This window comes from Dipodomys merriami, unplaced genomic scaffold, assembly GCF_024711535.1.
Source record: "Dipodomys merriami isolate MVZ:Mamm:240054 unplaced genomic scaffold, mDipMer1.0.p SCAF_19, whole genome shotgun sequence".
Lineage (NCBI taxonomy): Eukaryota > Metazoa > Chordata > Mammalia > Rodentia > Heteromyidae > Dipodomys > Dipodomys merriami.
The window spans coordinates 30,787,704-30,809,020 of NW_027203270.1; the positions used below are offsets into that span (position 1 = coordinate 30,787,704).

The 21,317-nt window shown below is 45.3% G+C and overlaps 1 protein-coding gene and 1 pseudogene across 1 annotated transcript; one reads left to right on the forward strand and one right to left on the reverse strand.

Annotated features, from left to right (window-relative positions):
* Nucleotides 1-1,080: 1,080 nt before the first annotated feature.
* Snf8 (SNF8 subunit of ESCRT-II) lies at nucleotides 1,081-13,293 on the reverse strand. The gene is made up of 8 exons (XM_070028287.1): nucleotides 13,118-13,293; nucleotides 12,714-12,764; nucleotides 10,863-11,001; nucleotides 7,059-7,163; nucleotides 4,759-4,831; nucleotides 2,851-2,992; nucleotides 2,133-2,207; nucleotides 1,081-1,308 (listed from the first exon to the last, which is right to left on the reverse strand). Exons 1-8 carry the CDS (start codon nucleotides 13,169-13,171, stop codon nucleotides 1,171-1,173), a joined length of 777 nt encoding a protein of 258 aa, XP_069884388.1. The 5' UTR covers nucleotides 13,172-13,293; the 3' UTR covers nucleotides 1,081-1,170.
* Nucleotides 4,997-7,063, forward strand: LOC138830502 (histone H2A.Z pseudogene; annotated as a pseudogene).
* Nucleotides 13,294-21,317: the final 8,024 nt, after the last annotated feature.

Consider the following 21,317-nt stretch of genomic DNA (forward strand, 5'->3'; position numbering starts at 1 on the left):
TGGCCCAATTTAGAAGTTATGGCTCTGGGAGTCAGTGAGAGGAAAGCCACTTTGGCCTTGGTGGCTTCCAGAGAAAGGAAGCTCGGGGGGGAGTGAGCAGGTCCTGTGAGAATAGGCAGAGGTAGAGCTATGCCCAGGCATATTTGCTAAGGAAGGTTGTCTTGGTATGGGAAAGCTGCTGAATTTCAGTTATGAAACCAGAATTGCTGAAGCATCAGACCCTGAGGACTAGAAACCATAAACTTCGGCCTCTTCCCTTGTAACCGCCTACTTGCTGTAGGAACCATAACGTTCTGGGGCAGAAATTTTCTCCTCTTGGCTGACCACGTGTAGGAGAAAATATCTACACACATTATGTCTTGCCAGCCTGTACTGTACAAAGCAGTGATGCAGTACAGTATGAGCTTTGGGACCTAGGTCCCAGCCTTGGCACTGCCTAAGCTGGTGGCCCTTGGTAAATCACTTTGGTTTATTATCTATGAAGTTGAGGAAATGTGTAGGGAAAAGCAGTCGATTTACAGTAAGGTTCCTTTTCCACCACTGAGGCTAGATGGGCCTAGTGTGGGAGAGGAGAAAGACTTGAAGGGAGGGAATCTTGAGGAACAAATTTGCTGATTGTTCAGTTCCCTTCAAGTTTCATTGCTTTTTTTTTTTCCTCCAGCCTAGCCACCATTTCAACACCTAGCTTCGGTTTCCTTCACAAAGCCAAGCCCCAGTCAGTCTAAAGCCACGAGCCATACACAGGAAGCTGAAAGAGAGAGACTCAGATCAGAGTGACTGGTTCGTGAGGGCCTGCTAATATGATTAGGAACATGAATTGGAAGTTGGACTTAGAGAGGAAATTGTACCTGCTACAGAAAGACTAGGCCCTGTCTAGCCAAGACACAGCTTGTGTTCCAGGCCCAGTTCCTCCACAAATTTGTAGATGTTCTATGCAAGTATTTCAGATGTGCTTGCTGTTACCTGTGTTACTCAGGTTAGCCTACTGGATAAATGAGGCTTCCTCCAAAAAAAAACCAATGCAATGTGAAGGCACTTTAAAAAAATAAAATACTGGGGGAAGAAAGAAAAACTTGGAACTTTTTTCTTTTATAAACAAAATTGTCCAGGTTTATTCACCATGATTTTCCTCCCTCTTCTAGCTGCTGCTGTGTGTCCCTCCACACTCCATCAAGGGAGGGCTTCTCTGGCCTCCTCTGCAGTAATCTCCTGGGAATAGAGGTCTGTGAAGAGAGCTGGCAGCCAGTAGTGGGCCTCCCCAGGGGCTTGCAAATCCAGCCAGGCCAGCCCTTCCTTCAGCAGGTGTTCCTGAATGGGGAGGAAGAAGAGAAATCTGAGAAAGAAGCTATATCCCCAAACCTATTTTGGCTTCAGTGAGGTTTTCAAACAACCTACATGTGCCTTCATGCATTTGCAACCATACTGGAATAATCTGTTGGCCTCTGTCCTTGGCCTGTAGCGTGGAAAAAACCGAAGCCATTTAACCTTCCGTCTAGGCAGGAGAGAGAAAGCCAAGGCAAAATGGAGGTAGTGGAAACGCAGGGCCACAACTTGAGGAAATCATTGCATCTCCCTGCATCAGAAGGGAGAGTAGTGTTCTGGCTGGCTGTGAGTTAACTTGCTGGGAACAGATGGGAAGGACCTTATTTATACTAGAATGGACTCACGGCTCCTAGGCTGGAAATACACAGGACAAGCTGTTTCTGCCCAATACTGTTGAGAGTGATATTTATGTCCTCCCATTTTACAGATGCCAAATTGCCTGGATAAGGAAAACAGTAACTGAAGCCAGAGCAGCTACATTCTCATACTGCTCCATTTCCACATCAGTCTTCCATCACTGTCATACATATTATGCAATATATTTAATGTATTGTTATAAATGTGTAATCACCACAAGCAGTTATTAATTCCCCTCACTCTGTAATGCTGCTTTCAATACAAATTGTATTAAGCCCCTGACTATCAGTTCCAGGGTCAGAGGACCCTCAAGTAGTCTACCTTCTGAGTGCCATGAAAAATGCCAGCCTTACTCCAAGTGTGGAAACAGCAGAGCAAGACTAAAATGCCTGCCCATGTGCAGCCCACCTCCCAACCAGGGCCCATGTGTTCTGGGCCATTCAGTCACATACCAGCACTTGCCGCGCTCGTTCAGTCTCCCATTTAAGACTGGCTTGGATTTCACTGACCGTCACGTACCCATTTTTCTAAAGGAGAATGGGGACTGAGTTGAGTGCATGTTCCCTCGAGCCCAGCACTAAGAGACAAGTAACTTTCAGGGAGAATAGAGTTTGGTGGGTTGTCTTAAGTAGGTTCCAAGGTGTTAGGCTGGACTTCACACCAATGTGTGTAAGACTGGGAATGATCAATTCATATAGAATGGGGATAAACTATTAATCTAAACTATTTACCCCTGACCCTGCCTTACCCTAACCGTCCACCAATATAAAAGCCTCCTCCCCTTTTAGTTGCATTTTATATTAGAGTTAAGAAAACAGAACATCTTTTACAAATACATAATGGGCTTTTGGAGGAAGCCGCAGGCATGCTGAGGAATGTGGAGATGAGAGGCAAAATTTAGAATTCACAATGTAGTGCTAAGAATGGCTGTCTCCCTAAGACTGCTCCTCGAGAGCAAGGAGTATATCCCACCTCTCTCTGCTCCACAGCCCAGCCCAGTGCTTGGCACTGCAGCTGCTCAATAAATGACTGCCAAATGAGCACACGCCTTAGTTCATCTATAAAACAATCTCTGCGCAAAAGACCTGAGTGACAAGGAGGAGGCCAGATTGCTCCTGACTCCCACCCCAGGATGCCCCCTGCACTGTCTGGAAGCAAGCACACCAGTACCTCTGCCAGCTGCAGCACCACAGTGTGATCCATATTAAGCTCAGCTGGAACAGACTGAATGAGATAAGTGCCGCCCACAGGGATGATGCCGAAGCCAGTGCCCAGTGCCTTTAGTTTCTTGATGGCCCTGATGAGATCGTCCCTGAGGTAAGAAAGAACAGTTTGAAGATGGTTGGTTGGCAGGCCGGATACCACTGGCTCACACCTATAATCCTGGCTACTCAGGAGGCTGGGATCTGAGAATCTCAGTTCAAAGCCAGCCCAGACAGGAAAGTCCATGAGATTCTTATCTGGAAGGGGCACTGTAGCTCAAAGTGGTAGAACAATAGCCTTGAGCAAAAAGAGCTCAAGGTCAGTGCTCAGGCTGTGAGTTCAAGCCCCACAACCTACCAAAAAAAAAAAAGACCCTTGGCAACCCAGTTTCAGCTCTGCCCAGGAAGGATACTTGACGCAAAATAAAGGCTGCACACACTCACCTATATTAGTAAAACAGCAAGTTAAAGCTGGGCACCAGTGTTTCATGCCTGTAATCCTAGCTACTCAGGTTGAGATTTAAGGATCTTGGCTCAAAGCCAGCCTGGGCAGAAAGCCCAATTATCCACCAAAAAGCTGGAAGTGGACATTTGGCTCAAGTGGTAAAGGCACCAGCCTTAAGTGAAAAAGCCAAGCAAGAATAAGTCCTCAGGGCTGGGAACATGGCTTTGTTGTACAGTGCTTGCCTAACATGCATGAAGCCCTGGGTTTGATTCCTCAGCACTACATAAACAGAAACAGCCAGAAGCGGTGCTGTGGCTCAAGTTGTAGAGTGCTAGCTTGAGCTAAAAGAAGCTCAGCCCAGGCCCTGAGTTCAAACCCCAATACAGGCACCAAAAGAAAAAAAGAAAAAAGACCATGGATGGTAGAGGAGTTGGGCTATCCTACTCAGTAGTCAGTGATTCCAACTCCAAACAGGTCAAAATAAACCTACTATAGCCCATCAGGTGAGTGAGCCGAGTATTGTGAACTGTAGCAGACTAAAGAACGTTCATCCATTTCTAAAGGGGTTAATACACCTGATTGCTTGGAAATTCAAGCCAGGACTGCCAACTTTATGGTTAAAGACATTGTTTTGGTAATACTGGAGTCTGAACTCAGGACTTTATGCTTGTTAGACACGTTTTACCACTTCAGCCATACTTTCAGCCTAATTTTTTTTTTTGTCAGATCATCTTTTATTGAAATAGCTTCTCTTATACTACCAGGGCATTCCACTGCATCACTATTAATGTCACATCACTATTAATGTCATCTATGATGTCATGAAGGTGGTGGCCATCAATATCACATGGCACAAACTGGGCACTCCCCATGATCTCCTTAATGGCTCCAGAAAGTTCTCTGGCTAAAGACCCAGCGCTGAGCAATATGACAATCTCATTAAAAGAGATGTTTCAGCAGGATGTTGCTGGTTCTTGCCTATAATCCTAGCTACCCAGGAGGCTGAGATCTGAGGACAGTGGTTCAACACCAGCCTGTGCAGAAAATCTAAAACCCAGAAGTAGTGCTGTGGTCCAAAATGGTAGAGCAAAGTGGCACTGTGGCTCAAGCGGTAGAGTGCTCGCCTTGAGCTGAAGAGCGCAAGGACAGCACCCAAGCCCAGAGTTCAAGCCCCATGACTGACCAAAAAAAAAAAAAAAAAAATTTACTGGGCTGGGAAGGTGGCTCAGTGGTAGAGTGCTTGCCTTGCAAAATGATAAGAGCACTAGCCTTGAGCAAAAGAGCTCTTGAACAGCGTCCAGGTCCTGAGTTCAAGCCCCAGGATGGAGGACTGCACATGTGCGCACACACATACACCACCACCAACAACACCATCACCACCACAACACCCCCCTCTTTCTGTACTCAAAAGGGTTGGAAAACAAGACCTACTGGCTAACATCCTGGGCGAATTTGCCCCTTCCTTTCAACACTTGTTGATGTAGTTCCTCCAGAGTTATCAGACCTGTTGTAGAGGGAACAGAAAGCAAATGAAGATTACCTTTATGACTGCCACTAATTTAAATAAATGCCCAGTTATTTCTTTCCAGTAGTTTTTTACAAGTAGTAAAAATAGCATTCTAGTAAATTTCTTTCCCTTTCTTCTAAAGTAACTGGCAAGCTGGGTATGATGGCACACACCTGTAATCCAGGAACTGGGGAAGCTGAGGGAAGACGATGGTTTTGAGGCCAGCTTGGGCTACATAGTAAGACCCTGACTCAATAAAACTAAAATTAATTATTTACATAAAATAACTGGCCAGAGATGGGGTCTGAGGCCTCATTAGAACTTCAATAGGAGATACTAAAATCTAAAAGCAAAGGTAGCAGTATCTTTGAAAAGCTATACAGGAAATCATTCCAGATTTATTACCTGTGGTTTGGCCAAATGCAGACACAATAATACTAACTTTTAAAAAGAAAAAGAAATTAGAATATGATTCAAGTGGTAAGAGTGGCTACCTACCAAGTGTGAGGTCCTGAGTTCAAACCCCACCATGGTCCAAAAAATTTTTTTTCAAAACAAAATTTTCAATTTCCAGGCCTATGTTACACAGCTTATTGCACGTGAAGCTCTGTTAGATCGTTGTCAGTTTGTTTAAATCATGATGGGAACAGGTGGTGAGACCTTGCTGTGTGGCAGACCAGCTTTTTCTCTGCCTTTCTTGTGTGAACTTCAGCAGAATTCCAAATGGAATTAAAGCTGGGAAGGACTCTGGGAAGGCCAAAATAAAGGCCATTTCCCACTCTCAGCTACTTAACTTGCAGTTCCCTGTTGGACATATTCATCCACAACTGAAATCTAGGACAACCATTGTGGGTGTGCGTGCATGACTGCTGCTATCAACTGCCATCCCAGAGTACTTCACCACAGAGGTGCCTGAACTGGCAGGAAAAGCACGGAAAGATTTAAAGGTAAAGCATATTACCCCTCATCCCTTGCAACTTGCTATTTGTGGAGATGAAGAATCGGACTGTCATCAAGGCTACAACTGCTGGTGGTGATGTCATCCCCCACATTCACAAATCTCTGATTGAGAAGAAAGGACAACAGAAGACTGTCTAGCAGGGTTTGGGAACTTTTCATAGCCAAGGGCTTTATACCATCATTAAGAGCCATACAAAATTATCAATACAGGCAGACAGGCTTCTGGCAGCCAACAAGAACTACATGTCTGCCTCATCATGTACCAAATGACTTTGACTCCCTTACATGGCCTGTGGGCCAGCTGTTCCCCCACCCCTTCATGCCTGGATTCCTTGTTACCTCAGGACCTTAAATACTCTTAACAGCTGTCCAGAGGTGGGATTCCAGTAAACTCTTATCTCCGTGAAAAATCACAATTTTGCCTTTCTGTAGTTCCCCTGGAGCATGTTGGAATTTTTATCAGCTTTCCAACCAGCCAAATTTCTGCATTTGAGTCTTAACCATACTTGTGTTACTGTGGCTTCAAAAAAGCTATTGATTCCCGAGCAGGGTTGTCAATTTTTAAAACACTGGATTGTAATTGCAATGCAGAAATTATAGTTACCACATTTGATTTGGCAGAGACATTATTTCTACTCTGGTGGGTAAGTTCAAGAAAGACCATATTGTGCCCCCAACCTCCCAAAATTAAAACAATAAAACTAAAAATAAAAGCAAATAGTGCCCAACAAACAAGTAGGGTAGGGTCTTCCCAAGTCAAAAATGGTACACAATGTGCTTAAGTGATCAAATTTTAGATTTAAAGGTGCCATGTCTTTAGCAGAAACTGGTGGCTTTATAAACACAATGATCCAAGCATTCTCAGTACAGCACTGAACTCTGCATCCTGAGAAATGGCAGTTTTCCTTCGCAGTCTTTATAACATGCCACCAAGGGGGTCTACTGCATATATTAATATTCATATATTTTCTTTTCTTGCTCAAGACTAGTGTCTACTTACAAGCCAATGATCTGTAACTTGTTTGGAGTTGTCTTTTAACTTGTAGCACTGTCGAAGATCTTTAGAGATAACTACATAATTCTATTTATCTGTGGCCATGAAGACCTGCCATGGATTCAACAGCATGAAACCTGTATTTCAACACACTGAAGTCCTGAAGACTTCAGGATGGTGAAAAGAAAATCTCTCACTATCCCTCCCCACCCTCCCTCCTGGGCCTCAGAAAAGCCCAGAGACCAGACTTGAGGACCCAGCCACCCTCACCTCCATTCCGGTGTTTCAGGGCCAGGCATACTTCGATAATCTGGACGCCAAGTTCATAATAGAAGTCCCCAACGCCCAGCATCTCAGACCAAAATCCTTTTCCAGCTACAAAGAAAAACAGAAGCTAGGTTACTGATGATTTTTTGTCCTTTCTGTTTACTTCATATTGAATTAAAACATCTATCCTAGCAAGTCCTATTGTCTAGTCCTACATCTTGCTCTGCTTGCTACTCAAGATCCTTTGAGAGCTTGGTGTGCACCATACCTGTAATCTGTAACTGAAAGACTATAAAGGCAGAGGGATCTTGTGTGTTGGAGGCCAGCCTGAGCTACACAGGAGAGAGGAGAAAGGAGACAGGAAACGAAGGAAGGAAGGGAAGGAGGGAGGGAGGGAGGGAGGGAAGGCGAGAAGGAAGGGAAGGAAAGAAGGATAGGAGGACAAAGAAAGAGCAAAAAAGGCTAAGGCAAGAGCTTTTTTTTTTTTTATTGTTGTTTTAGAGGTGATATACAACAGGATTACCTTTGCATATGTCAGGTAGTAAGTACATTTCCTTCTTTTTGCATAGTATCATCTGTTCCCTCATTCTCTCCATTCCCCACTCCCCTTCTCTACCCAGGAATTGTGTAGCTCACTTTCATCAATGTCCAGTGCAGCCAGCGAGCTCTGCTGCTGTAATTTTTCATCCATTTTCTCAATTCTGTGCCCTCCCCCCACCTTCCCTGAGAAGTGCACGTGAATACACCATATAAGGGGCAGTCATCAGAAAAAGGAAAAATTAGGAAAAAGGTCCTTTGTTTCCATATTTTTGGAGTTCATTTCAGTATGTATATTTTATATACATATAAAGAGGTGCCTGGGTATTACAACTTGGTGATTTTCTCCTAAAACTATCCTCATTTGATCTCACTGTGAGTGTCTAGAATGCTGTGTAATTTGTCATGTCCCATTGCATTTTAAACCTGACTTCTGCATATCAGGGAGAATATGCGTCATTTATCTCAGCAAGAGGCTACTATATAACTTTCTTTTCTCAAAGCATACAATAAAATATAATAGGAGCTATGTTTTGTTTTGTTGGCCAGTCCTGGGACTTGAACTCAGGCCCTAGGCACTGTCCCTGAGCTTCTTTTACTCAAGACTAGCTCGCTACCACTTGAAGCACAGTGCAAATTTCCAGCTTTTTCTGTTTATGTAGTACTGAGGAATCAAAGCCAGGGCTTCATGCATGCTAGACAAGCACTCTACCAGTAAGCCACATTCTCACCCTTGTAGGAGCTATGGAAAAGATAAAGCTAAGAGAAAAAAAAAAATGCTGACTTGGGGGCTGGGAAGGTGACTAGTGGTAGAGTGCTTGCCTTGCATGCATGAGGCCCTGGGTTGGATTCCTCAGCACCACATAAGCAAAAAGAAAAAAGCTGGAAGTGGCACTGTGGCTCAAATGGTAGAGAGCTAGCCTTGAGCTGAAGAGCTGAGGGACAACACCCAGGCCCAGAGATCAGGCCCCACGACCGGACCCCCCAAAAAAAATGCTGACTTGTAATTCAAAAACAGTATTAAGTGTAAATTGCAGGTTAGGTTATATGGTAATTATAGAACGATTCCAAACATATGAAAACAGTATGAAAGTATAAAAAAAAACTGTCTAGAAACATGTCAAATGTTAAGCTGGGCTCCTGTGGCATATGCTAGCTACTCAGGAGGCTGAGATCTGAGGATCACAGTTCAAAGCCAGCCCATCTATGAGACTCTTATCTCCAATAAACTACTCAAAAAAAGCTGGAAGTGGTGCTGTGGCTCAAGTGGTAGAGTGCTAGCCTGGAGAAAAAGAATCTCAGAGACCATACCCAGGCCCTGAGTTCCAGCCCCAGGACCAATACAATAATAATAATAATAATAAGTCAGATGCTGCAAAACTTACAATGAGATTGCATCCCAATAAACCCCCTGTAAACTTACATCAGAAATGCACTTAAAAGCCAGACACCAGCCAGGCACTGGTGGCTCATGCCTGTAATCCTAGCTACTCAAGAGGCCGAGATCTGAGGATGGCAGTTGAAAGCCAGCCCAGGCAGGAAAGTCCGTGAGACTCTTATCTCCAATTAACCACCAGAAAACAGTAAGTGGCACTGGGCTCATGTGGGAGAGCACTCTCCTTGAGCTGAAGAGCTCAGGGACAGCGCCCAGGCCCAGAGTTCAAGCCCCACGACTAACAAAAAAAAAAAAAAAGCCAGACACCAGTGGTTCACTCTTGTAATTCTAGCTGTGATCTGAAGGATGACAGCTCAAAGCCAGCCTAGGCAGAAATCTGTGAGATTCCATTTCTAATTAACTAGAAAAATGCAGAACTAGAAGCATGGTTCAAGTGGTAGAGTGCCAGCTATTAGCAAGCAAACTGAGCAAGAGGGTGAGAACTTGAGTTCAAGCCTCAGTACCAGCATAAAAAACAAAACAAAACGCATTTAGTCACGCATACTATTGTATGTTTGTAATCCCACAAATGCAAACAAAAGGGTATAGCTCAGGTGTCACAGCCCAAGTGTCCTGTATGTCTAGACCCAGGGATCAATCCGCAGTGTGTGGGGAGGGGATGTAGGGGGAAGCATTAACTTATTCAACATCATAGGTTAATAAAACAGTACAAACCAGGCACTGGTGGCTCATGCCTATAAATCCTAATTACTCAGAAGGCTGAGATCTGAGGATTGTGATTCAAAGCCAGCCCAGACAGAAAAGTCTATGAGGCTCTTGTGTGTGTGTGCGGGGGGGGGGGGGGGGGGGGGGGGGTGCATGCCAGTCTTAGGGCTTGAACTCAGGGCCTAAGCACTGTCCCTGAGCTTTTCTGCTCAAGCCAAGTACTCTACCACTTGAACTACTGCTCCACTTCTGGCTTTTTTACTGCTTAATTGGAGATAATCGTCTCATAGACTTTTCCGTTCCAGATGACTTCAAACCATGATCCTCAGATCTCAGCCTCCTAAGTAGCTAGGATTACAGGTGTGAGTTATTAGCATCCAGTTCAGAAAAAGCCAGTAGTGGCACTATGGCTCAAGTAGTAGAGCAACATCTCTGAGAAAAAGAAACTCAGGGACAACACTCAGAACCTGAGTTCAAGCCCCAGGACCAACACCCAAAAAAAAGTGAAAAGTAAAGTTTCAGTTATTTATGGTCCAGATGCTGCTGCCCAACATCAAAAGAAAGTAACTGATCACAATCACTAAACTGGTAAAAGATCAAAATCTAATGTGTCTATTGTTTCTGCAGCTTATCAAAAATCAAGCCATCATAAGTTAGAGACCTGTATCTTAAATTGCAAGTAGTACTGATCTCTACAATTATGAGACAGGATCAAGAGACTTATACTTCTTTTCATATAGTTTCACTAAATGAATGACCTCATACTACTTTTGTTAATTTTTTTCTTCTTTTAATACTAGGAATTGAACCCAGAGCATCACTTGAGCCATACCCCAGACCTTTTTTCTTCTTAAGTAACTGAGGTTTGAACTCAGGACCTCACAATTGCTAAGCAAGTACCACTTGATCCACATCCCACATGTGCCCTTTCCCTTCTTTGTAAAGAGGGAAAATATTTTAGAAGTCCACTACCAGAGATTATTCAAAGGAGGGTCATGTTCTCAGGTCAGCTTGGGCAATAGTCATCTTGCTAGATATTTTTGAAAGACAACATCCAGAGATCTTCCTGCAGCTCTGCTAGAAGATGTCTCAATAGTAGCGAGAACAAGTGAATTTCTGTCCCTTAAGAGCCCTGTGGGGACACCTGACTCCTACAGATAATTCCTTACAGGCCAGAGGATCCACCCCAATGGTTGCACACATGTCCTGGAACTGCACCCGAAACTCAGGATTCTTCCGGATCTCCTGCTTGTGCTTGCTGGCAAATTCCTCCAGGTTGGTCTTGAACATGTCCAACTGCTTTGACATCTGTTGAATGGACAAGGGAAAGATTAAGGCAGCCCAGATAATAATCAGATACCAAAAGTAGGTCCTTAATAAAGTGGCAGAGGTAGGTCTAATATAAGCTAACTCCTTCAGGTCTACCATTATGCTGCTTATTATCCACTTCCCCTCTATTTTTGGTAATACTGGGATTTGAACTCAGGATTTCATACTTGCTAGATGAGCACTCTACTGCTTGAGCCATTCTTTTCTTCTTGCTCAGGTAGGTGTAGAGGGGTGTATGTGTGTGTGTGTTAGTACTGGTACCAGGATTTTGAGCTGTTTTTTTCACTCACAGCACTCTACCACTTGAGCCATGCCTCCCATTTGTCATTTTATTGATTAATTGGAGAAAAAGTTTCATGGACTTTTCTGCCTGGGCTAGCTTTGAACTGCACTCTTCAGATTACAGGCATGAGCCACCAGAGCCCAGCACCCTGATTTTGTTGTTGTTGTTGGCTGTGGGGCTTAAACTCAGGGCCTGGGCACTGTCTATGAAGCTCAAGCTAGCTCAAGGCTAGCACTCTACCACTTGAGCTACAGTACCACTTCCAGTTTTTGAGTGGTTATTAAAGATAACAGTCTCATGGAACTTTTCTGCCTGGGCCAGCTTCGAACCACAATCCTCAGAACTCAGCCTCCTGAGTAGCTAGGATTACAGGTGTAAGTCATCGGTACCTGGCTCCCTGATTACTTTTGACATAGGGTCTTGCCTTTTGCTTGAGCCAGCCCAGACAATGATCTATCTATTCATACCTCCCACCATAACTGAGATGCCAGGCATATACCACAGTGCCTACCTAAAATGATAGGCACATGCCAAAATACCCAGCTATTAGCTGAAATGTAGTCTCACTAACTTTTCTACACAAGCTAGCCTAGAACCCTAGTCCCCTTAAATCTCAGCGACCTGAGCTAGGATTATGTGTGAGCCACTGTTCATAGCTTGTCTCATCTATTTTTAACCTCTGCTTCTCTTGCACAGTTTTACTGTCAGCAAAAATGAGATACCCCTCAACTCTAAAATAGCTTTTATTTTTGTGCCATTAATGGAGCTTGAACACAGGGCTACTTGCTCTGGCTTAGCTTTTTTTGCTCAAGGCTGGCACTGTAGCTCTTGTGCTTTTTTTTTTTTTTTCTGGTTAATAAGAGTATCACAGACTTTGGTTGGATATTTGCAGGTTTTTCTGCTTGGGCTGGCTTGGAAACTCAATCCTCAGATCTCTGCCTCTCAACAGGCAGGAGCCACCTGGCTTAACAGCTTTCTACATGACTTTGTTCTAAAATCAAGACGTTTGTTTTTTGCCAGTACTGGAGTTGAGAAAGATCATAAATTCATATCCAACCTTGTTAACATAGTGAGGCTAAGGAAGGAGGGAGGAAAGACAGGAGAAAAGCCAGAAACAAAGGAAAGTGGACAAGGGCTAGGAATGCAGATCAATGTTAACAGTGCTCACTTAGCATGCTCCAGGAAGAAAGAAAATAGACAAGTGCCTAGAACCTTAGAAGCATAGCATGGATCAAAAACGTTAGCTACTACTATTAGCAGGTTGTCTAAAAAGGGCACAGCAGCCCAGAAATCCAGACTTGTCAGCCACCTTACTTTAGCCCGAGCTAAATAATCTAGTGTACATCTAAAACTTGCTGCCCAGTCCTGTTCTGTCGATCTTCCTGCCTGGAGCTCTGCCATCACTCACCTGGGCCAACTGGTCCTCAGCCAGGACAGTCCCTCGTTCCTTATACTTGGCCTGTCAGACAAAAAGATGGGCATGAGTTGAGAGAGTGGGCGATGGGATCCTCGGCTGCGTTGCAGACAGAAGTACGAAAGGGAGGGTCTCTCTAAACGCTCTTTTAGGAAGGGCAGATTGAGGAAGGTAGAATCGATGCCTTGCACCTCCAGTCAAGTTTGGGAGAGAAAAAAAAAAAAAAGAGCAGTGGGGCTGGTGGGCCTGCGGAACCTGACACCCCGAAGCAGGGAGCTGATTTCTCCGCGAGTGCCTGGACTCCCGCACACGAGAAGCCCAAGAATCGATCAGGAGGCAACCGAAGGGAACAGAACTCAAGTGTCTCGCGGGTGAGCACGGCCACTCTCCCCCCTCACCTCGGCGAGCTTCTTCTTGGCGATGGCGCCGGCTCCCACCCCGCGGCGGTGCATCCCCGCCTCGGGCCCGTGGGCCGCACGGCTGCCTGGACCCCTGAGCTGGGCGTTCGGGTCTCAGTCGCCAGCTCCAATGCGGAAGTCCGGCCTGCGTCAACTGCGCGCGCCGGAAATCGCGCGCCCACTTCCTTCCGCGGAGTGCAGAGTCTCTCCCGCGGCTGGGCGCAGCGTCTCGCCGCGGGGGCGTCGCCGCCCCGCCTTGTCGCTCCCGTCCGGGAAGGCGCGGGACGTGGGGGGGTGGCCGGCGCGGGGACCTGCGTCCCGCCACCGTCGACGCCTCGGGTTCGGGTCTCCCAACCCGTCTGCTGTGCTGGCCATTGAAGGTTCTAAGGGAGTAAAGTTGGAGTCCCAAGCAGAGATTTCAACGTGTGAGGGCCGGCAGTTAAGAGCTGACTTAGAGGGGTCGGTGGGGAGGGAAGAGTGAGAAGGTGGAGAAGGTGACGTTGATCAAGGCCATTGTATTCAGAAACTGCCTTGTTGAATATATAGCTGCTTAAAGTGTTTTGTTTTTTAAAGAGAGAACTGAGCTGTGGTGTAGATGGTTGCCTGGAAATTCTCCAGATCTCAATTCTACTATAGACAGTCAGTCAGTCATTGCAGGCAGATTCTGTTACCACTTGTGTTCCAGTATCCACAGTTGCAAATACCTACACGTGAACATGAGTGTTGGGAGAAAAGCTTTTAGCTGCACGACGCAAAAATATGGTGCTTATATGGTGTAATCTTCCATCTCTGTGTTTAGAAAGTTCTTCGGTGTGTGTGTGTTCCTGGAGATTGAATTTAGGGACTGGATGAAGTCTCTGAGCTCTTTTGCTCAAGGCTAGAGCTCTACCACTTGAGCCAAAAGGTTATGCTTTCCACTTTTTAATGGTTAATTATGGATAAGAGTCTCAGGGACGTTCCTGCCTGGGATGGCTTTGAACCACAATCCTCAGATTTCAGCTAAGCTAGGATTATAGGCATTGAGGCCACAGTGCTCAGTTTTGGGGGTTTTTTTGTTGTTGTTTTTGTCAGTCATGGAGCTTGAACTCGACCTGAGTACTGTCTCTTCACCTCAAGGCTAGTGCACCACCACTTGAACCACAGCGCCACTTCTGGTTTTCTGGTTACGTGGAGATAAGACTCTCATGGCCTTTCTGCCCGGGTTGGCTTTGAACTGCAATCCTCAGATCTCAGCCTCCTGAATACCTAGGATTACAGGCTTGAGCCACCCACGCCCGGCTAGTGCCCAGTTTTATAAAAGTACTCTTAGTGGCAACTTGGACTTAAGTCAGTTGTAGGAATTAAAATTAGGAATGGTGAGTGGCAGAACTAAGGTAGTGGCAATGGTTCCAGTGGGACAGGTTTGGGAATTATTAAGGGAATAGAATGTTGATGGCTCATGCTTTTTTTTCCGGGGGGGGGGGGAGATGTTTGTGGTGCTTGAACTTAGTGCTTGGGTGCTTACCTGTTGTAAGCTTGCTAGGTGCTGTGAAAATGGACAATTTAATGAAATCTGGGAAAGTGATGCTGGTCCTGGCCAGATGCTACTCTGGATTGAAAGCCATTATCATGAAGAACATTGATGGTGGCACCATCACTTAACCTCTGTCCCCACAGAGTGACAGCCACAATGGGCAAGAAGAAGATAACCAAGAGGCCAGAGATAAAGGCCTTCATGAAAGTTTATAATCATAACTCAATGGACAAAACTCAGCAAGAATGTCTTCAGACATCCAACTCAAATGTAAGGAGATATATGCCAACATCAAGTTTCAGAAGAGATACAAGAAGGGCAAAAACAAGTGGTTATTTTAGAAGCTTTGATTTTAGATGTATTTTGTTCCATTATTAAAATTTTTTTTTATTAAATCTATGACCTTGGGTGGGAAGGTGGCTCAGTGGTAGAGCGCTTGCCTTGCATGCATGAGGCCCTGGGTTCGATTCTTCAGCACCACATAAGCAACAAGAAAAAAAAAGCCGAAAGTGGCGCTGTGGCTCAAGTGGTAGAGTGCTAGCCTTGAGCTGAAGAGCTGAGGGACAGCGCCCAGGCCCAGAGTTCAGGCCCCACAACTGGACCCAAAAAAAATAAAATAAAAATAAAAAATAAGTCTATGACCTGGCGGTGTGTGGCTAGAATCTGGAGAGTAAGATAAGAGAGTTACAAGTTTAAGGCCAGCCTGAATTATATGGTTAAGATCCTGGATATATTATAAGATCCTGTCTCAAAGGGGACTCAGCATGGTGGTTCATGCTTGTAATCCTAGCCTCCCTAGTGAGACTAAGGCCTGAGGATCAAAAGATTGAGCCTAGTGCTGGTGGCTCACATCTGTAATCCTAGCTACTCAGGAAGCTAAGATCTGAGGATTGTGATTCAAGTTAGCCTGGGCAAGAAAGTCTGTGAGATTCTTATCTCCAATTAACCACCAGAAAACCGGAAGTGGCACTGTGACTCAAAGAGGTAGAGCCATAGCCTTGAATGAAAGAATTCAGGACAGCGCCCAGACCCCAGGTTCAAGCCCCATGACCAAAAAAAAAAAAAAAGTTGAGATCAGCCTGCTGCCAGTGTTACAAAATGAGTTCAAGATCAGCCTGGGCTATATAACAAAACCCTTTCTCAAAAAAGAAGGAAGAGATGGGGCTGGGAATGTGGCTTAGTGGTACAGTGCTTGCCTAGCACACATGAAAGCCTGGGTTTGATTCCTCGGTACCACATCAGCAGAAAATGTCAAAAGTGGAGCAGTGGCTCAAGGGGTAGAGTGCTAGCCTTGAGCAAAAGAAGCTCAGGTACAGTGCCCAGGCCCTGAGTTCAAGCTCCAGGACTGGCAAAAAAGAAGGAGAAGGAAGAGGAGGGGGGAAGGAAACAAGGAAGGAAGGGAGGGAAGGAGGGAAAAACCTGATTATTAGGTCAGTTGAAACTAATCTGTTTGGGAATTTTGGCTGTTAATTCTCTAGTATTGATATCTCAGGAAGGAAGCTAGAACATTAGTTTCAGCTTGAGAATATGAAACTTTTATATGAGTGATTCTATTAATTTTTCATCTTGATCTGTTGAGGGCCTGGCATAGAAGTAGTCCAAAACAACCACCTATAATATTTATTTATTTTTTTGTGTGAGTTGTGGGGCTTGAACTCAGGGCTAGGGCACTGTCCCTGAACTCTTGCTCAAGGCTATCACTCTACAACTTTGAGCCACAGCACCACTTCTCTCTCTCTCTCTCTCTCTCTCTCTCTCTCTCTCTCTCTCTCTCTCTCTCTCTCTCTCTCTCTCTCTCCCTCTCCCTCTCCCTCTCCCTCTCTTTCTCTTTCTCTCTCTCTTTTTTGGTGGTTAATTGGAGGTAAGAGTCTCATGGACTTTCCTGCCCAGGTTGGCTTCGAACTATGGTTGATCCTCAGATCTCAGCCTCCTGAATAGCTAGGATTACAGGTGTGAGCCACCAGCGCCCAGCTTTTTTTTTTTTTTTTTTTTTTTTTTTTTTTTTTTTTTGTCAATCCTGGGGCTTGAACTCTGGGCCTGGGCGCTGTCCTTCAGCTTTCAGCTCAAGGCTAGTGCTCTCCCACTTGAGCCACAGAGCCACTTCTGGCTTTTTCTGCTTATGTGGTGCTGAAGAATCGAATCCAGGGCCTCATGCATGCGAAGCAAGCACTCTACCACTGAACTACCTTCCCAGCCCCAGCACCCAGCTTTTACCTTTTATTTAAAACGCTGATGCCAGGCACTGGTGGCTCATACCTGTAATCCTCAGGAGGCTAAAATCTGCAGATCACAGTTCAAGACCAGCCTATGCAGGAAAGTCTGTGGGACTCTTATCTACAATAAACTATTCAGAAAAGACTGGAAGTGGTACGGTGGCTCAACTAGTAGAGCTCTAGCCTTGAGCACAGAGAGGCTCTGGACAGCCCAGGCCCTGAGTTCAAGCCCCAGAACTGGCAAATAAATAAGTAAAACACTGACTTCATATCTTCATTATTTTCTTTGAGGTGGGATCTGTATATGTTGCCCAGGCTTCTCTCATACTCCTGGGCTCAAATGGTCCTCCTACTTCAGCATCCTGAATAGCCAGGACTATAGGCTTGAGGCTTGAGCCACTATATCTGGTCTATATGCTTACATCTTTTTTTTTTTTTTTTTTTTTTTGGTCAGTCAAGGGGCTTGAACTCAGGGCCTGGGCACTATCCCTGAGCTCCTTTGCTCAAGGTTAGTGCTCTACCACTTTGAGCCACTTCCAGTGTTCTAGTGATTAAGAGGAGATAAAAGTGTAACAGAGATTCCTGCCTAGGCTGGCTTTGAACTTCAGCCTTCAGATCTCAGAGTAGCTAGGATTCAGGTGTGAGCCACCAGCGCCCAGCACTACATCACTTCTAAAAACTTTGGTCCCTGAGGTACGGACACCATCTAGTCCCTACTTCCTCCTTTCCTCCAGGACACACTTTTACACTTAATGTTTGTGTACTCATCCTCTCACTCAGGAGCTAATCCAAATGTACATTCACACATCGTCTTCTAAGGATACACTCAAAAGGCCTTCAACAGCCATATTTGCAACCTTGCTTTAATCTTTATTCTTATTAACATGCATTAATGCATTAATTGAATAAGGGGTGCTTTCTTAGGACAATTCCATACATGCATATAGTGTATCCCCACCCCCTCACCCTTTTATCACTCTCCATTACCCCTTGTTCTCCTTGAAATAAATTTTACAGGTTTCCAGAACTTAATTCTGATAAGATTTTGAGGCTAGAAATATGACTCAGTAGTAAAGCATTTGCCTAATATGTTCAAGGCTCTGGGTTCTATCTCCAGCACCACCAAAAAACATGCCCCTCTTCTAATGATCTACTGAGCCTTACTTTACTCTTTTAGATTGCTGGTCTATCCAATTCACCATGCCGATTCTAAAGTAATGCCTTTGTTTTTTCAGATGGGGAAATAGGCTTAGTTGTCAAAAACATCATAACCACAATTGATTTTTATTGACTACTTACTCTGCGCAACACATTACCTGAATATTATCTTCTACCCCATGAGGGAGGTGCTTTGTTGCTGGTATTGTTTTTGCTTCATAATGCTGGTGATAAGCCAAGTGCCAGTAATTTACACCTGAAATCCTACCTTCTCAGGAGACTGAGATCTCAGGATCACAGTTCAAACCCAGCCCTGGCAGGAAATCCTGAGACTCTTATCTCCCAATTAACTACCCAGGCCAGAAGTGGAGCTTTGGCTCCAGTGGTAGAGCACTAGCCTACCTAGCAAAAAAGCTACCATAGGCCGGGCGCTGGTGGCTCACGCCTGTAATCCTAGCTACTCAGAAGGCTGAGATCTGAGGATCACGGTTCAGAGCCAGCCTGGGCAGGAAAGTCCGTGAGACTCTTACCTCCAATAAACCGGAAGTGGCTCTGTGGCTCAAGAGGTAGAGCACTTGCCTTGAGCTGAAGAGCACAGGGACAGCGCCCAAGGCCAGAGTTCAAGCCCCACAACCGATTAAAAAAAAAAAAAAAAAGCTCAGGGATGGCACTCCTGAGTTCAAGCCTAGGACTGGCACACACACAAAAATAACTTGCCTGAGAGACCTGTGGAGTAACTGGGATTTGCTGTGATTAGCTCTAGGCTGCTAAAATGTGACTAAGGGTAGAGCACTAGCCTTGAGCTGAAGAGCTGGGGGACAGCGCCCAGGCCCTGAGTTCAAGCCCCAGGACTGGCAACAGAAAAAAACAAACATTTAAGAACTATGCCTGTGGCGCGTGTGTGTGTGTGTGTGTGTGTGTGTGTGTGTGTGTGTGTGTGTGTGTGTGTGTGTGTGTGTGTGTGTGTGTGTGTGTGTGTGTGTGTGTGTGTGTGTGTGTGTGTGTGTGTGTGTGTGTGTGTGTGTGTGTGTGTGTGTGTGTCTCCTAGGGCTTTAACTCAGGGCTACAAGGCTAGTACTCTACCACTTGAGTCACACACAATGCTCCTGGATCTTAAACTCTGGGCCTGGGTGCTGTCCCTGAGCTACTTTTGCTCAAGGCTAGCACTCTACCACTTTGAGCCACAGCACCACTACTGGCTTTTTCTGAGTAGTTTATTGGAGATAAGAGTGTTCTCTTGAGGCTAGGAAGGTGGCTCAGTGGTAGAGTGCTTGCCTTGAATGCATGAGGCCCTAGGTTCGATTCCTCAGCACCACAGAAGCAGAAAAAGCCAGAAGTGGTACTGTGGCTTAAGTAGTAGAGCTCTAGCCTTGAGCTGAAGAGCTGAGGGACAGCATTCAGGCCTCATGATTAAGAAAAAAAGTGTTCTTATAGACTTTTCTGCCTGGACTGGCTTTAAACTACAATCCTCAAATCTCAGCCTACTAAGTAGCTAGGATTATAAGCATGACCACTTGCACCTGGCTCCACTTCCAGCTTTTTAGGGGCAGTTTCTTAGAGGTTAAAGTCTCATGGACTTTCTGGACCAGGCTGGCTTCAAACCACAATCCTCAGATCTCAGCTTCCTGATTATAGCCTCCTAGGATTACAGGCATGAGCCACTGGCACTCAACTTGTGGCTAAATTTTGAGCTCCTCAGAGGCAAGCCTTGTGTCTTATCTCCTCCTTTGCTACACGCAGTGTTTAGCATGCTTCTTACCTATGTGAAATTTCTAGTTAAGTGTTTGTAGAAAGAATAGACAAATGAATGGCATCCTTTTTATTGGGAAGCACAGTGGCATGCAGAAACCCACAAATGTATCCTGTTAGTGCTCAGCTGACATTACTTTCCACAAGGACACAATGATTTATCTCAGCTTAGACTTTATTGGTTTGGCTTCTTGGAGACTCTAGAGAAGGCAGGAAGTAGGAACTGAGTATGTAAAGGGCAGAGACCAGTCCTGCTCTGGGCTGGAGTCACTGAGACCTAGGAAAGTGGGGGCAGAAAAGGAGGGATGGAGAGAAGGGTCATTACAACTTGACGTTAGTGAAGCAAGTTTATCCTGGCACCCAGCCATAATTATGCCCCTCGTGCCTCCAAGCTTTCATTCTTTCATTTTGTTTTTGATGATACTGGTAGGTACTCTACCACTTGAGCCCAACACTTTTTGCTTTAATAATTTTTCAAAGAGGATCTCTCAGGTCTCAATTTTTGTGGTTGTTTTTGTTGGTCATTAGGGTTGAACTCTGGGTCTGGGCGCTGTCCCTCAGCTCTTCAGCTCAAGGCTAACACTCTAGCACTTGAGCTACAACGCCACTTCCGGTTTTCTAGTGGTTTATTGGAGATAAGAGTTTCACTGTTAGCTGGGCGCTGGTGGCTCACGCCTGTAATCCTAGCTACTCAGGAGGCTGAGATCTGAGGATAGCGGTTCAAAGCCAGCCCGGGCAGGAAAGACCTCGAGACTCCTATCTCCAATAAACCACCAGAAAACCGGAAGTGGCGCTGTAGCTCAAGTGGTAGAGCACTCGCCTTGAGCTGAAGAGCTGAGGGACAGCGTCCAGGCCCAGAGTTCAAGCCCCACGACCGACAAAAAAAAAAAAAAAAGAGTTTCACTGTTTCCTGCTTGGGCTGGCTTTGAACCTCGACCCTCAGATATCCTCCTGAGTAGCTAGGATAACAGGTGTGAGCCACCTGGCTAGGTCTCAGATTTTTGCCCTACATCATAAAGAACCACAATCCTATTTTTTTTTTTTTTTTGGTCAGTCGTGGGGCTTGAACTCTGAGCCTGGGCGCTGTCCCCCAGCTCTTCAGTTCAAGACTAGTGCTCTACCATTTGACCCAGAGCACCACTTCTGGTTTTCTGGTGATTTATTGGAGCCTGCCCGGGCTGGCTTTGAACTGAGATCCTCAAATGTCAGCCTCCGCCGTTGCTAGGATTACAGGTGTGAGCCACTGGCTCCCAGCACAATCCTCTTATATATGCCTCCCAGTAGGTAGGATGACAGATAGGCACGATAGACACACCACCTTGCTGAGGTATTGATTGAGTGGCCATCTTGCTAACTTCTTTCCCAGCATGGTCTCTAATTGCCTTCCTTCCAAGTAGTTGGATTACAGGCCTGTGCTACTCTGACTGGCCCCAAATGGCTTTTTTAATAATAAAAATTCAGAATAATTGATAGTTTCCTACCTTCCTATGTAGACTTTTTCATATCTCTTTCTCTGTGGGTGTTGGCACATTCCTCTCTCTGTCTCTCTGTCTCTGTCTGTCTGTCT